Source organism: Montipora foliosa, chromosome 12, assembly GCF_036669935.1.
Source record: "Montipora foliosa isolate CH-2021 chromosome 12, ASM3666993v2, whole genome shotgun sequence".
NCBI lineage: Eukaryota > Metazoa > Cnidaria > Anthozoa > Scleractinia > Acroporidae > Montipora > Montipora foliosa.
This window is the reverse complement of record NC_090880.1, coordinates 39239486-39254485: the sequence shown is the minus strand read 5'-3', so window position 1 is coordinate 39254485 and position 15000 is coordinate 39239486. Positions and strand designations below refer to the sequence as shown.

The 15000-nt window shown below is 40.7% G+C and overlaps 1 protein-coding gene across 6 annotated transcripts in view; it reads left to right on the top strand.

Moving 5' to 3' along the window:
- The window catches only part of LOC137980168 (uncharacterized), a 29274-nt gene that overhangs the window by 13156 nt on the left and 1118 nt on the right, over nt 1–15000 (top strand). The window contains exons 1-16 of one of the 6 annotated variants that reach the window (XM_068827546.1): nt 527–640; nt 977–1059; nt 1731–1850; nt 2413–2565; nt 3354–3476; nt 3582–3639; nt 5064–5203; nt 7699–7767; nt 8326–8407; nt 9030–9136; nt 9265–9390; nt 11068–11155; nt 12012–12166; nt 13135–13224; nt 13832–13996; nt 14718–15000. The exon at nt 14718–15000 is cut by the window's right edge and continues 1113 nt beyond it. In XM_068827546.1, the coding sequence (XP_068683647.1) occupies nt 634–640; nt 977–1059; nt 1731–1850; nt 2413–2565; nt 3354–3476; nt 3582–3639; nt 5064–5203; nt 7699–7767; nt 8326–8407; nt 9030–9136; nt 9265–9390; nt 11068–11155; nt 12012–12166; nt 13135–13224; nt 13832–13996; nt 14718–14924 (1773 nt within the window). In that variant the 5' untranslated portion in view covers nt 527–633 and the 3' untranslated portion in view covers nt 14925–15000. Of the gene's footprint in view, nt 1–497; nt 641–976; nt 1060–1730; nt 1851–2412; nt 2566–3353; nt 3477–3581; nt 3640–5063; nt 5204–7698; nt 7768–8325; nt 8408–9029; nt 9137–9264; nt 9391–11067; nt 11156–12011; nt 12167–13084; nt 13225–13831; nt 13997–14717 lie in introns of those variants that run through there. The other 5 variants (XM_068827547.1, XM_068827551.1, XM_068827549.1 and 2 more) reach the window with 5 other exon arrangements.

Sequence of the window (15000 nt, the reverse complement as noted above, 5' to 3'; positions counted from 1 at the left end):
TAGCAGAAGACTGTGCAGAATTGAATAGAGATCCAAGTCTCTGTTTTGTTAAACCCATAAGTTACTAGAGAATTTTCCATTTGATTTCAGCGTTGTACAAAACACCACACTCGCACAATATTAGAACTACATCTCACTTTGATTACGGCTCGACGGGCGACAGATTGTTGTCGAAGTCCATTACTCGTCGCTTTTAAGATTCCAGATATTTTTTTAAGCGCCTTCCTTGTTCAGTATCCAATTGACGTTCCATTATTAAGCTCCATAAGGGTATATTTTGCTTAAAAATCCACTACAACGCCATTCGTGTTACATGACTTTCGACGCCATTGCCGGTTACGTTAATCATTCTACTGTGTCCACCAGAGAAATCTACGCATTTCCCACTACCCTCTCGATCCTAAAACAATACGCCCAGAAGGCTCTATGCATAAAGACACCACTTAGCAGGGGAGTGACAGGCAAGACTTTTCCCGACACGGAAAATAACAAAAAAACCCACGAAATGGCACCGAGATTCCGACTGGGTTTGGCAACCCAGTAACAAGATTGACCTTGGAAAGAGTTCTTCCTCACTTGTTTAAAATGCTGGGGATTTGGAAAGAGATGGTTCTTGTTTAGCACTTTTTTAACATGAGAGGTATTTGACCTGATCAGTAGAGAGGTTAGAAACGAGATCGAGTCCTTTTATCCCATTGGGAAAGAATGAAATCTGCAAACTTGCGATTGATTCACAGTTTTGAGACCGAATTTAAGTGACATCTGTCTATTTGAATTGCTCATTTGAAATGTAAAATGTTTCAGCTTCAGGTTTTTGTCATCGTCATGTTGTTTAGCATTCTGGATGTGACAGACCACCCATAATTTCTGTGGAAGTGATGTGGCGGAAATTGAAATAATTAAAAATTATGTAACTTGATAAAAAAAAGTCAGTCTTTTTTTTAAATCCAAACTTTGCACTTCGGCTCCGACTCAGACGTTGCGAACTGCTTTATGGGATATGTTTCTAAGATGGCTGCGGCTCTGTGGAGTGCAGTTGCCGAATCTCTCACTTTGAAGGTAAAGGCTCAGTTAGCGGTAAATATTTGTGCATATGGAAGCGTGTTGGTACACAGAAATGCTTGGTTTACCTGTAATAAAATGTCATAATGTCCAGAAACCGGACTGGACCATTAAAATACTCCACGGCCGAAATTTGTCCAATTTCGAGTAAATCTGCAGCGGAGTAGCGTTTGCGCAGTCGACAATGGTTACGTGCACTCTTCTTCTCGATGTGGCCTGGGATACTGCTGTACATACTGCTGCATGTGGGTTGAGTTCGTTGGTTCTCTACTCTACGCCGAGTGGTTTTACTCCGCAGGGCATTCAATATAATTTGAAATTGGCGGCTGGTTTGAGTAGAGTAACCAACTGTGTCAACATGGCGACTAATCGCGCCAAAACGCCCAGCATGTGCAAAGGTCACATGTACAGGCCATTGTTTTACCAATTAAGAAAGAATCCTAAACGTTTATTAAAGCTAACCTTAGGCCTAATTAGGCCAAAACAAAAAGTTTACAAAGTTTTTAGGCCTAATATTAGCATTGGTAAATGGTAAGGGTTGTTAATGTTTCTGTATAATTTGGTAAAACAATGACGTGCGACCTTTGTTTTGTACTTGCCCCCAAAAAGCCACAAAATTGATGATCATGTTAAAAGTTCGTTAAAGATCCTGTGATGTTTTTTGTCAGGTGAGTGACTGCAAGTACATGAGATGCGCAGGACACTTTGCTTTTAGAGCTGTGAATACAAGATCAGGCCCGCAGCCGACTAGACGTGTAAAACAAGTTAAACCAGTAAAACGATCTATGGTGAGCCAGCAAAAAGGCTTTGTATCGCACCTTTATTTGTCTGTTAGTTCCGTTTAACCCTTTCAGCCCCGATAGTGCCAAATGGCACTTATAGATTTTACTCTGTCTAATGCCAGACGATTTTACTCGTCAATGGGGAACCCCTCGGGGCTTAAAGGGTTAAGCTAACAGCGTGAAAAAACTATGTCCTCGTTTAACCCTTTCAGCCCCGATAGTGCCAAATGGCACTTACAGATTTTACTCTGTCTAACGCCAGACGATTTTACTCGTCAATGGGGAACCCCTCGGGGCTTAAAGGGTTAAGGGAAGTTGTAAAACAAATAATATTAATTTTGGGTGGAAATTTATGGATTTAGTTGGAGCAGTGAGACTGAAATGTTCATGCACCGGACTTGAAAATCGGAGGTTCCTGGATGCAAGTTCCACTCTGGTTACCATCTGTAGTTCAAGATCTTGGTGGTTAGGGATTTGGTTGACTAGGCTTGTAAATAGCCAACTGAAAGACACTGAAAGGGAATGATAAATAAATTAACCCTAAAAGGCTATATTCTATCATATACAGGATATGAAATCTGCACTCACAAAGCAATTAAACAGGCGGAGAGATTTGACACATCGGACCAATCTCAACACCCGGCTTAAACCAAGAATAGCAGTGACAGAGGAATCTGTCTCTAGAGGAAGGAGAGAGATTGTGATTGAGCCATCATGTCAAGTAAGCTTACTGTAGATTAGAAAGAGTGTTCTTTGTAAAATGCTTGAAGATTAATGTATTCTAGTAAATTTATTGAGTTAAGTGAGTCATTTAACTAAAGGCTTTTGGGACTGTCTCATTAAAAATCAATGTTTATTTTAGCAATTCACGGAACGTATCGTGTAGAATGAATTAATAATATTTAATATTTTTTTAACACCTGCACATGCGACATACTCTCTGTTGTTAGAGGTTTGCACAAAGACTCGTGAAACATTGGATGATGGCTCGTGCTCAAACTTAACAATTTGAAGCCAACTTTACATCAACTTTTTCTAAGACCATCTTGTAGCCATTTAGCACCCATTTACCCCTTTGACGTCCAAACCGGCCTAAACCGGCCAGACAATTTTACTCGTCAAAGCGGAACCCCTGGGAGTCAATGGGTAAACAAGTTGTTCACAATGTTTGGGCATATTGATGTATTAGTACACAATGTCTGTTTTTTGTAATACACTACACTCAAAACAGGCTGTAATGCCCCAAATATCATCTGAAGATTGTATCAGTTTGGTTAGATTGTTACTTTTGTGTACCTTTGTGTGTAGAATTTAAGTGATAAAGTTTTAACATGTAAGTAATCAGGTTTGTTAAAAGGCTTTACTGCCAACATCTGTGTTTCAAAAGCAGAAAAAAATCTGCTAACCAACACCGCAGCACAGTAGCTGGCCAAGGCAAGAAAGGGGGTGGTGCAGTTTGATGGCAGCTGGTTTACTGGTAAGTTTCATACCAAAATTTTGTTTCTGCAGAATCCTGCTTTCACACCTGGAGACAACCAGATACAAGTGACATCATTCCATTCTCTGGGCATAAGAGGTGATGTCCTCAAGGGTTTAGAGAACCTCTCAATTACTAAACCTACAGTAACCCAGGTAACCAATACCGCAGAGAATAGCATATCTGTGAACAAATTTTGCTGCAGATTTACATGCCAAATGAAAAGGCTTGGGTCATTGTTCTGTTGTTTCATTTCACAGATGACAACCATTCCTCCAATCCTCAAGAAAGAACATGTTCTGTGTGCAGCGCAAACAGGTAAAACAAAAAAAGATTAAAATTTGCAAGGTGTAGCTTTAGCCACATCATTGTATGAAATGACCTAACTATGCTGCCCCAGGGTACCCAGTCTTTGGGAAGGTAGTTGCTTGGCAATGCGTGAAATGACAACACTGAAAAATCAGAGTCCTAGCCAGGATTTGAACCTTATGTCCAGGGGTGCAGGGATGGCGGAGTGGTGAGAGCACTGACTTCCCACCAGTGTGGCCTGGGTTCATTTCCCAGACTCAGCGTCATATGTGGGTTGAGTTTGTTGGAGCTCTGCTCTGCACTGAGAGGTTTTTCTCCAGATACTGCAGTTTTTCCGTCTCCTCAAAAACCAACAGGTGACATGATTTGCATTAATTGTTAATTTCAGTTTCGCTATCCCCAATTAGTGCTGCAGTGCTAGAATGACTAGACACTTGAATAAAGTTCCTTTCCTTTCCTTTTTTATGACCTCCGTAACACCGGTCAGATGCTCTACCCATTGAGCTACTGAAAATTCCTGGGGAGCTAGGGCATTTAATAATGTACGGGTAAGTCCTGAATGGATAACGTGTCCTGCTGGTCTGTCTGCACTTACGTCCAGTAATGCAAGTGATATGGTGCACACCCAATTTTGACATCTAACATGAAGTGTTCCTTTTAGTCTAAGCATTTCCTCCCAATTTCTAACAATAAGGCCAAGGTAAAGGTTAGCATTATTTAGGAAGCAGTGGAGCCCAGTGGTTAGGACGCTTGACTTAGACCCGGAGTTCACGTGTTGGAAGACTCATTCTGACCACTCGTTGAATTTCTTCCTGGTAGTCCCTAGTTCAACTTCTCGGCTGCTTGTGTAAATAGCCAACTATTTCTTAACAGTTGTTGTTGTGGTCTGTCATTTCATTCATTGCGTTTCATTGGCCCTGAAAAGCCCTTATGGGGAGTGGCCAATCAATTATGTATTGTAGTGTATTGTATTGTATTTTTAGGTCAGGGTAAATGCTGCAGAATCGACCCCAGGCCACATTGGTGGGAGATGAGTGCAATCACCACTACACGATCCCTGGCCTCCTATTTTTAGAACTACAAACACTAACCAGAACGGTGCTGTTTTCCTTCTTTATAACTTGTCTTGATGCTATCACATTTTAAGTATAATTACAGAGGTGATAATTGAAAATTCTATGTGCCAATTGGCTGCGGTTGAGGTGATTGTGCAAGTAGTGAATTTCTAAATTCCAATTCAATGGGATGCAGGACCTGCCTGAAAACTACTTGCGCATGAGTGGAGCTTCCTGGGTAAATAAATATAAAAAAATAAAAATAAAAATTATCATTATTATCATAAAACATCTTGTGCTTTCAGCTCCCTATCACAGACCACGTTCAAGAAAATTAGGGGAAAGAATCTGATTCTGGTTGCTTTCTGTTTTTGTTAGGTACAGGGAAGACACTTGCTTACCTTTTACCAATTGTTCATCATCTGAAAGAAGAACATGACCAGGGTTTGATATCCCGTGTTAAAAGACCCAGAGTGTTGATTGTTGTACCAAGTAGAGAACTTGCTTTCCAAGTATTGGTAAGTTTAGTTGCGAGTGACTTTTTTTGTATTTGTATTGTCTTTTTTGCACAAATTATCTCTCATAAATTGGCGAACTGCAGATTCAACTACGAGTTCCAGACTGAGTACAAGTTCGAGTTTCTAACCTGTGATCCCTCACTCACTGTTTACCGGATCATTGCATTTGTTAACATTCACATGGATTCTCATTTCACAATATAAACAAGTCAATGGCATTGAGACAGCAGTCTTCAAAACAAAGCAACTTACTTTAATCTATCAAGTGAAGCTTATGATCCTCGCAGTTATGAGTGCAATGTTAGCAATTGTGTAGAGAAGCCTGAAAATTCAGGACTTGAGCGGGGTTTGAACCCGTGATCTCACGATACCAGTGCAATGCTCTAACCAACTGAGCTATAAAGCCACTGACGTTGGGAGCTCTGGTCAATTTTGGAAAATATCTGTTCGAAAGACGATTTGAGATGTAGTTGTTGTAAAATTTCTTGCTTGCCTGCCTGTCCTAGGATTTTCGAACATCCAAAAGATGGCATAATTGCCCATTTTAAACGGATTTTTACCCTAAAAAGCTCACCAAGAATTTTCGGGAGCCATTTTTCTGGCTGAAATTTTCGAAAAGGTAAGTTTAATCCCTATAATTTTCGGATCACGAGACTTTCAGCTAGGAAATCCAAACAGATGAAAAAGTTTTAGGGAATAAAAATATGCCTATATCTACCGTTTAAATACTAAAATGCGTTTAACAATGCTATTTCTACGTGGTTTTGAACTACATTCTCATTGGGTGCCCCTGATTTTTCACAATTTCAAGGATCATAGCTTCACTTTATTTCATATCCGCTGTTCAATATATGATCCACTTCATATATCATTTCATTCGTTGCTTTAGTCTGTCAAACGTTAAAGAAAGTTGTTTTGTTTTTGACCTGACCGGTATGTTCCTAGCTTGAGTGGGTACCACCAAATATCTTAATTTTCCAGTCATACCAATAACCTGACCAATTTTTAATCAGAATTCCTGAACGCGAGTTTTCAATTTCAAAGTTTCTCAACTATGAAAATTCCTGTAGGCTTAAAGTACCTCTGCGATAAAATAATCTTTCTTTTCCTCCATTTAATGTTCACATGGTCTGAACATGGTCACAACATGGTCAGGGAGACTCGAGGTCTAGGGGGGAGGGGGTGGGGGAGTTCGTTTGGTACCGATTGCTCGTGCATTAGAGAAAATATCTCCAGCCAGTCTCCTAAGACGTTTGTTGTTAACTTCTCGAATGCAAAACGCGTTGCTTCTTCGTCTATGGCGTTAGCAAAGCGGAAAGACTGCACTTGCTTCTTCTCGTTGAATTCTGTTCCGCTAATGTCCAGGTGAAAGCTGTCAATGTAATTTACGCAGTAATTGTTACGAACCAGTTTTTTTTCATAGTTTTGTTTCTTACCGCATATGCAGAAGTCGGGATTAAAGCCATGACCTTAGGCAGAAACCAGATTTACTTATCATCGCGATAACATTTTAATTCCCCTTTTATCCGTCTTGAGAATAACCAACTATGCTATAAAAGTGACGACATTGTAGAAGGACATAGTGATTAGGTGAAAAGCCGATTTGTTAGTCCTTCCTTAAAGCTTAAGTCGCGCCCTGTTTAAAAAATAAACTCTTATCATGCACAGAGTAGGGAACCGAAGAACTTACTCGTTTCATGAAATTTTCTGTCCCCCATCTCATTGTATGTCGTTTAAAACTATATATCCGTGAAATGGGTAACATGCTGATTTTGCCGCGGGATGTTTTTTTAACAGTTCGACTTATCCAGATTTCGTGGATTTCCTGTCTCTATTTTTAATCAAGAAATCCATCAGCAAGATTTCTTAAACCCGCAGCGATTACCCATTCACAGAGTGCGACTGCTGGCTGACAAAGGGTTTGTTTTAAAGTGGTACTATGATAAAAAAAAATCGCTTCCTTTTTTCAGATTTTGAAAGTGTGTTTGCTTAACACGTGCTTGGCAAAAATTTGAGCTTTGATTTTTATCCAAAGGTTGTTTACTTTGAGTGTAAGTTTTAGATTTCGCGGTCAGCCTTTAGTCACGTTCAAAACTGACCGACTGGACCTCAGAGGGTTAGATCTAGGGAAAAGTGGCGTCATTCACTCAATTTCTTAAAATTTCAGCATGTAAACGCAGTTTATTATGACTGTATGCAAAACACGAGTTTAAAAATCTTAAAGCCCGAAACTCCGGTGCTGCATATTAATTCGGTCGCGTACAAACGCATTGCATTCTTAAACTAGTGAGTCTTTGACGTCATTTTCTCTACAAAGTTAGTAATGGCGGACCATTAAATAGGAAAATTCCATTTGAAATAAACAAGTGTCTTTTTGAAATTAAGGCTTAAAACTTGGTTCCCTTAGTGTTTAGTTAACATATTTTTGAAATCCAGAAAAAAGAAGAATTGATTTTTTGATCATAGTAGCACTTTAAATTGTACTTGTTTTGCAGAAAGTTGCCAAGTCGTTAAGCCACAATGCCCGGTTTCGTTCAGCTCTTTTAACAGGAGGAAGAAAGCTGGTGAGTTGAGCTTGCTACTGGCAAGAAATGGCTTGGGTGAAAAGCGTCCTCCTTGACTTATGGCCGTTTTCAAGACGACCAATTCCGCTAGTGTTATTCCCCAAAAATTCAGAAGAGACAGCTAGAGACAAACAATAGACCGACAGACTGGATACGTTTGAGCGCATGAAGACTGGCACTGGGGTATGGCTTGGTTACCTTACCTTTCGTGCCAACCGTCTTTCCTTTCCCCATACTGAAAACTTCCTTATTTAAACCCGCTAAATACAAGGTCAAGTCGCCTCCTCCGCTCGCTAAGTCACTCTCTCCACTAGTGACTTAGCGAGCGGAGGAGGCGGCGGCTGAAATTCAGGCCAAAGTTCAAGCACCTTGAACACACATCGATCAATGGAATGCAAACATCATGAACATACTCACCCCTGCCCCCTCCCCACCGCAATAGTGGGACACCCAATTTTCGCGTATTAATTCATTTCGCATCTTTGACTTGTATGTCTCATTTTGGTTTGCCTTGTCAGTGTGTCTTGTCCTCACTAAGTAATTTTACATTTTCTTCAGAGAATTTTGAAGTCTGGTCTGGAATCTCCCGTGGACCTTCTTGTTGGAACTCCAGGAACATTACTGGAATTTCGCGAGAAAGGTATGCAATATGTGCCTTCAGTAGTTTCTTCAGTAGAAATGATCCACTCCTAACAGTTTGTTGTCACTTCTTAATTATTTTCTGGCTCAAGGAAACAAGGGCCTAGCTGCCAGCATGGGCCTCTTGCAATACAGTTGTTTCTCTATCCCAAAGAAACTCGCACAAAACCGTCAAAAGTTATTAAAAATATAACTAAATTAATAGGACTCAGCGAGATGCAACTCCTGAGACCAGCAGCGGTGCCGATAATTCTGGGGACAGAAGTTACCCTCAAGGCGTGATCGCCAAAAATAGAATACCCCAAAGAAGAATGTTTGATTCAGTCGATTGATTCAGATATCATGCATAGACGTATTATATTACAAACATAATGTAAAATATAATAATCTATGATCTATTATGAATAATGTATTGATATCATTAAATTGATATATAATATAACTTAAGTATATATCTTACGAGTAACCCATGTTCCCCGTACACGGTTTAGGCGTCTTGCCCGAACAGGCAACATTTGTTTCCGCTATGGTGCGCTGTTATAAATTCGTTCAAAATTCGAATTGACTTTTATAGAATATATGAACTGCGGAATGACTATGAAATGAAATTCATATCTCTTCAGGTCGCTTGTTCTTCTCTGACGTGTCCTACTTTGTAGTAGACGAAGCTGATTCTATGTTTGACGAAACCTTCAAATCCGAGACGATCAAGCTTCTGGAAACAATCAGCGTGAGTTTGATCGTCATCGGTGCTTGGAGATGAGCGCCAGTCATTCACTTTGTTCTTTTTTATTCCACGCTGTTCTTGGCCTTAGCTCTTGATTGTATTTACTGCATGTGTTGATTGTTTTTATCCAGGTAAGACAAGATAAGCTCGTTCCCCGGACAAGCGGTTTACCAACAGATCCAGTGGATGCTCAGGTTGTTGTTGTCGGCGCCACATTTCCAAAAGAACTTGTTGATGCCCTTCAAGATATGCTTCCGGTAAGAACTCGCAAATTTTGGGATGCATCAACATTCAGTTGTTTGGAAGATCCCTCCATGTTTTTACAATAACGTTCCCTCCGGGGGGGGGGGGGGGGGTGGGGGGTTGCTGTAACTCAGACCTACTCGATTCGATTGAAAGACTTCCTTGTAGAGCATCTCGAATAGGACATTGCATGATGACGCAGAATCCTATATTGTACAGATACTACTTTATAATAACGAGCGTATTTGAATGTCACCATAGCTCAAAATTTTATTTTATTATTTTACACGTGACCCCAAAAGCTATTAAATTTTATCGTGTTAAAATAAAGGCCACATCCATCCATCCACAAAAAAGCTCTTATTGCCTTAGCAGGACTGGTGTAGTGGCGAGAGCACTCACCTTCCACCAATGTGGCACGCGATCGATTCCCGGATGAATAATAATAATAATTGGCAGTGCTAATCACCCTTTACTTGCAGTCTTGAGGACTGAATTGCGAAGGGCGCAGCTCACGATATCGGGCTGAAAGCATACAAAGGCGCCTCTGGCTGCCGCTATACAGTCCATGTTGATGTCGGAGCACAGCACCTCAGCTAGATGTTAATTAGCTGTGAGTCGATATTGATGAGGGAGGAAAACCGGAGTACTTGGAGAAAAACCCTCGAGTCAGGTTGAGATCGACTGAATCTGGTGGGAGGCTCGATAGATAACGGTACCACTAAGCCACCGTGACTCCCATTCAACGCCATATGTTGGGTTGAGTTTGTTGCTCCGAACGATTTTCCCCTCTCCTCAAAAACCAACATTTGATTTGATTTGTTTTGATCTCAGTTGATTTGTAGTCTCCCCAATTAGTAAAGCGCTCGTGCTCGGCTAATACAATAACCTTGAGACTTAAAGTGGTACTATGATCAAAAAATCATTTCCTTTTTTTCTTCAGATTTTGAAAGCGTGTTCGCTTCACACCTAACTGGCAAAATTTTGAGCTTTGAAATTTATCCAAAGGCTGTTTATTTTGAGTGTATGTTTTGGATTTCACGGTCCGCCGTTACTCACGTTCAAAACTGGCTGATTGGACCTCAGAGGGTTGGATCTAGAGAAAATGACGTCATTTACTCACTAGCTTAAAATTTCAGCGTGTAAACGCAATTATTATATATGCAAAACACAGGTTTAAAAGTCTGAAAGCCCGAAACTCCCGTGCTGCACATTAATTCAGCCGCGTACACACGCATTGCATTCTTAAACTAGTCAGTTTTTGACGTCATTTTCTCCTCGATCCAGCTCTCTCAAGATTTTAAAGTTAGTAATGGCGGCCCAATAAATAAGAAAATTCCAGTTAAAATAAACAGGTGTCTTTTTAAAATCAGAACTTAAAACTTGGGTCAGTTAGTGTTTAGTTAACATAGTTTTGAAATCCAAAGAAAAGAAAGAATTGTTTTTTTGGTCGTGGTACCACTTTAAATAAAGTGGTTATTTTTAGTTCATTATTTCCCAATCCCGTGATGCAATACGTTTGGGGCGGCTCTTTACATAGAAACAATACAAGTTAATTACCGTATTCTTAGGACTGTATCATACTTCATTGAACTGGATGTTTATTGTTTTCATGCAAATAACCCCCCAAAATAAACTGTATTATGGGATTTGCGAAAATAGCGAATAGAGAACCTCGGTTTGGTTTTCAGGACTTACATATTTGCACATCCGGTCTCCATCGCGTTCTACCTCACGTACGACACAAGTTTGTGAAAACTCTGCAGCACCAAAAGCCAGGTAAAAATTATGCTCACATTTACAAGTAGCTCCATTGAGAATTTAGTTCCCTTTCTTTACAATCGTGACCTCGCACATAAGGCACTCATTTTCTAGTTTGGCCGTTCATATTTATATCCTTCTTTTACCGACGCATTTAACTCATAGCTTCAATATTAATTTTCTAACAGCTTCAAATTTGACACAAGTTTTTTGGTTCTTCTTGGAGGAACGCAGTTCGTTCTTCATGCACTTGCCGATGTAGAAACTGTTCGACTTTTGAATTTTTCTATCTGTGATATAAAATAAGTCAAGACATAGTAAAAAAGCCATGTTCAAGTTGATAGACCATTTCCGAGTTCATGTCGGTGCCCTCTTTAAAGCGAGTCTAAGAGCGAAGTTTTTGTGAGTGCAATTTTCATAAGAAAAACCTCGCACTTAGACTCGCTTTGAAGAGGAGGTAGACATGAACTTGGAAATGGCTTATTGCGCTACTTTTCATGATTTTCATCAGAAAGGCAAAGACTCGCTTTGAAAATAGGGCTGAAGTCAAAGGGGCTATGTCATTTAACGCTATGCGGGTCAGAAAGCTTTTGAAAACGTCGGCCCCATTTTTTTCAAATTCCGACGGAGACTCCTTATAGCTTATTTCATCTGTTTGAGTTGAGTTCATCTTAAGAAAGTTTGTTTTATGTTCGAAAAACGTAGAAAAATGAAAGCGTCTCTTGATGATGGCAGTAAAGCAAAACATGTGTGACACATGTTATAAACAGAATGCAAATTAGTGCCAGCCAACCCCTACTGCACATGTGCCCCAGCTGGTCCCGTGGGTGTGGTCGAGTGTTGACTAAAGTATTTTTTTGTCTTGTCTACAAAGACAAACTTCTAGAAATTCTAATGGCAGACCTTCAAGTCCCTGATCGACGGACGGTTGTCTTTTGCAACACTACACCAAGTTGCGACTTTGTGGGACACTTTCTCCAAAATCATGGCGTCGCTCACATCAAACTCCACGGAACCGTTGCTATCCAGGTACGGGATTTACTTCGATTTTCATAATGTTGCGAAATCTCACCTCAAGCGCAAAACGCCAAACTGCCTTTTGGCCTTCGTCAATCAAATTGAAAATGAAGAATTTCGAACTTCGTATTGTGGGAACCAAAGATGCTGATTTGTCAAGTAAAGGGTCATGTGTATTGAACAAGTATCGCACTGTCCACTTCCTGGCTGACGTCTTCAATGGCGTCTGTTGGTCCGTTACCTTCAATCCCTTTCGTATCACTTTGGGAATCGTAAGCAAGGGTCTTACAAACGATTGTACTCGATGAACTAGGCGAGCGCGGTACCTTTGAGGTGGTCATGGCTCAGCTTTTGGCATCTTTCGGTTTGGTTTTGGAAGTTTGATAGTTGTAGCTTAAAGGCGAGATTCGCAGGATTCGCTATTTTCGCAAATCCCATAATACAGTTCATTTTTGGGGGTTATTTGCATTAAAACAATGGATATCCAGTTCACTGAAGCATGATACAGTCCCAAGAGTAAATAACTTGTATTGTTTTTATGTAAAGAACCCCCCAAAACGTATTGCATTATGGAATTGGGAAAATAATCTTTTCTGAAAAGGCATTTAAAAATTGTGGTTAAGTTACATCTTTGTTTCTTGCAAGAATGTTGGGTCATTTTTAATTTCCAATCTCGACAGACTGCTTGCACTGTCCCCTTTCTTTAAGTCAGGCGAGTGCCATTTGGAGCGAATGCGAATCAACAGGTAACTTTCGCCACCAAGAAGTCTCGCTAGCACTTAACTCGCCATCAAATGCTTTTCTTTATTTAAGCGTGAAAGCTGTCGGCGCTCGGTAAATTGTCAATTAGTACAGGCTCGGCATTCGAGAGAAAAGGGGGAGCTGCAAGCCAAGCCGTCTACATGCTGTTTTGGTAATTTCCTTTTTTAGAAAAGAAGTTCTGAAGAAGCACATGCAGTTACGCTGTTTCTCTGTTCTAGGAAAGAAGCAATCTGTTCAAGGATTTTCAAAAAGAGAAAGCTCGGATTCTTCTTTGTACTGATGTGGCTTCCAGAGGCTTGGATACTGATGTAAGTTGATCAATGAAAAATACATGTTTTTTAGATACTGTAATGGTCACAATTTCCTTATTACCTTCTTCTTCTTCTTTTTGCATTGCCTGTTGCTTCGTACTCTTTTCCGCATTTTACACTTTTTCCGACTTGTCGCGTCCGCTTTCTCTCGTGCCCCTGTCTTCCCCCTTTTTCCCTTTCTCGATCTCGTTCATTGAAAGAAGATGCAACGCGCAAGACGTTTGAATCAATATAAAGAACACAACAAGTAAGAAACTGATTGTGAGTCGACTCGAGTCTGACAGTAGGGACCTTTAGATTGGAGGACGAGTACGACTAGACGAGTACCTGTTTTCTGTTCCGAGCACGCGCACATCGAAAAATGTCGGCCTCCAAACCATATGCTCATGCTCAGTACGGAAAACTCGTACTCGTAGTCGTACTCGACCTCCGTTCTAAAGGTCCCCAATACTTGTTATAAGGAAGTATTTGACACGGGACGCCTTTGAGACACGGAAAGTAACCGGAAGTGAACATGCCGGGACTGTGGTCTCGAAATTTAAATGACTGTTTTTAATTTTATTGAACCCATGCAGCTTCAGTGAACCGTGCTTTTTCCTTTCAGGTGGATCACGTGATCAACTTTGATTTTCCCTTGAAGTTGACCGACTATATTCATCGGGTTGGTAGGACTGGCCGCGTGAGGGCTGGTACAAAAGACAGAGACACTGCCGAAGCCACGAGCTTAATGACACACAATAGAGATGTGAGAATGGCGCTGGTAATAGAGGTGAGTTTATCTTTGCTCAATGGATACCTCTTGTAACTGTAGGTCTCCTTATTAACTATGAGGGAACAGTGTCACACAGAACCTAATAAGGGGGGGGGGGGGAAGGGGGCGTTTTTCGGCGCTGCTCATACATTTTTCATTTTTCTTGTTTTCCTTGCATTACTGTGACTCCACAGGTACAAGGTAAATCATCTAAACGTATCATATCAACTTTACTCAGTGTGATGCGTGCAAGCATTGCATAATTTAAAGGATGCATCGTTTAAAAAGTTACTTAACGCGAAAGAAAAAATCACCCCCAAAGTTATTTCAGAAAAGGTGGCGAATTTCTAAAATGCGTGTGGTACTGCGTTGACGTAATAACAATCCCTAATGGTTCCCAAAAAGAGTCTTTAAAATCCAGTGATGCGAGCCTTATCCCTTCGTGGGCGCACGAAAGGTCAGTGAGTCACTGAGGTGGCGAGTTTTCTCTGTTTTCGGGTTACTGCTGATTAATCAGATCAACTATTGGAATGCTCCCACTAATTCTTTTCCGAAGAATGCTACTAAAATTGATTTGCAAGGTGATGTTTGCCACGATATTTACAGGGTCATAATTGTGTTTGATCAGCAGACAAGACACAGATCACTGCACTATTACTTACGTTAAAATTGTCCAAACTTCGATTACTAACAACCGGACGATCCGAGCGATCTCTTGTTAATATCTTCGTTGTTTTAGGAAGCTGCAACGTCGCAGCGAAGCGTGAAAAGCATCGAAGCGCGCGTAACACAGCGGTGGCTTAATTCCCATCATACAACCAAGTTAACTCAACGGCGTGGAAGACATCTGAGGTCGTCTCAAGCCCCTGGCGTGCGTGTCCGTTCGAGGAAACATGGGCAAAGCAGTGAGGAAAAACCTGAGAGGCTTTCCAACAATAAGGCCTAAAGGAACGGGTCATTGTCGTCTTCTCACGATTCACGAAATCGTCCGCTGTTTGTTCTCAGATATGTTAAGAAATATA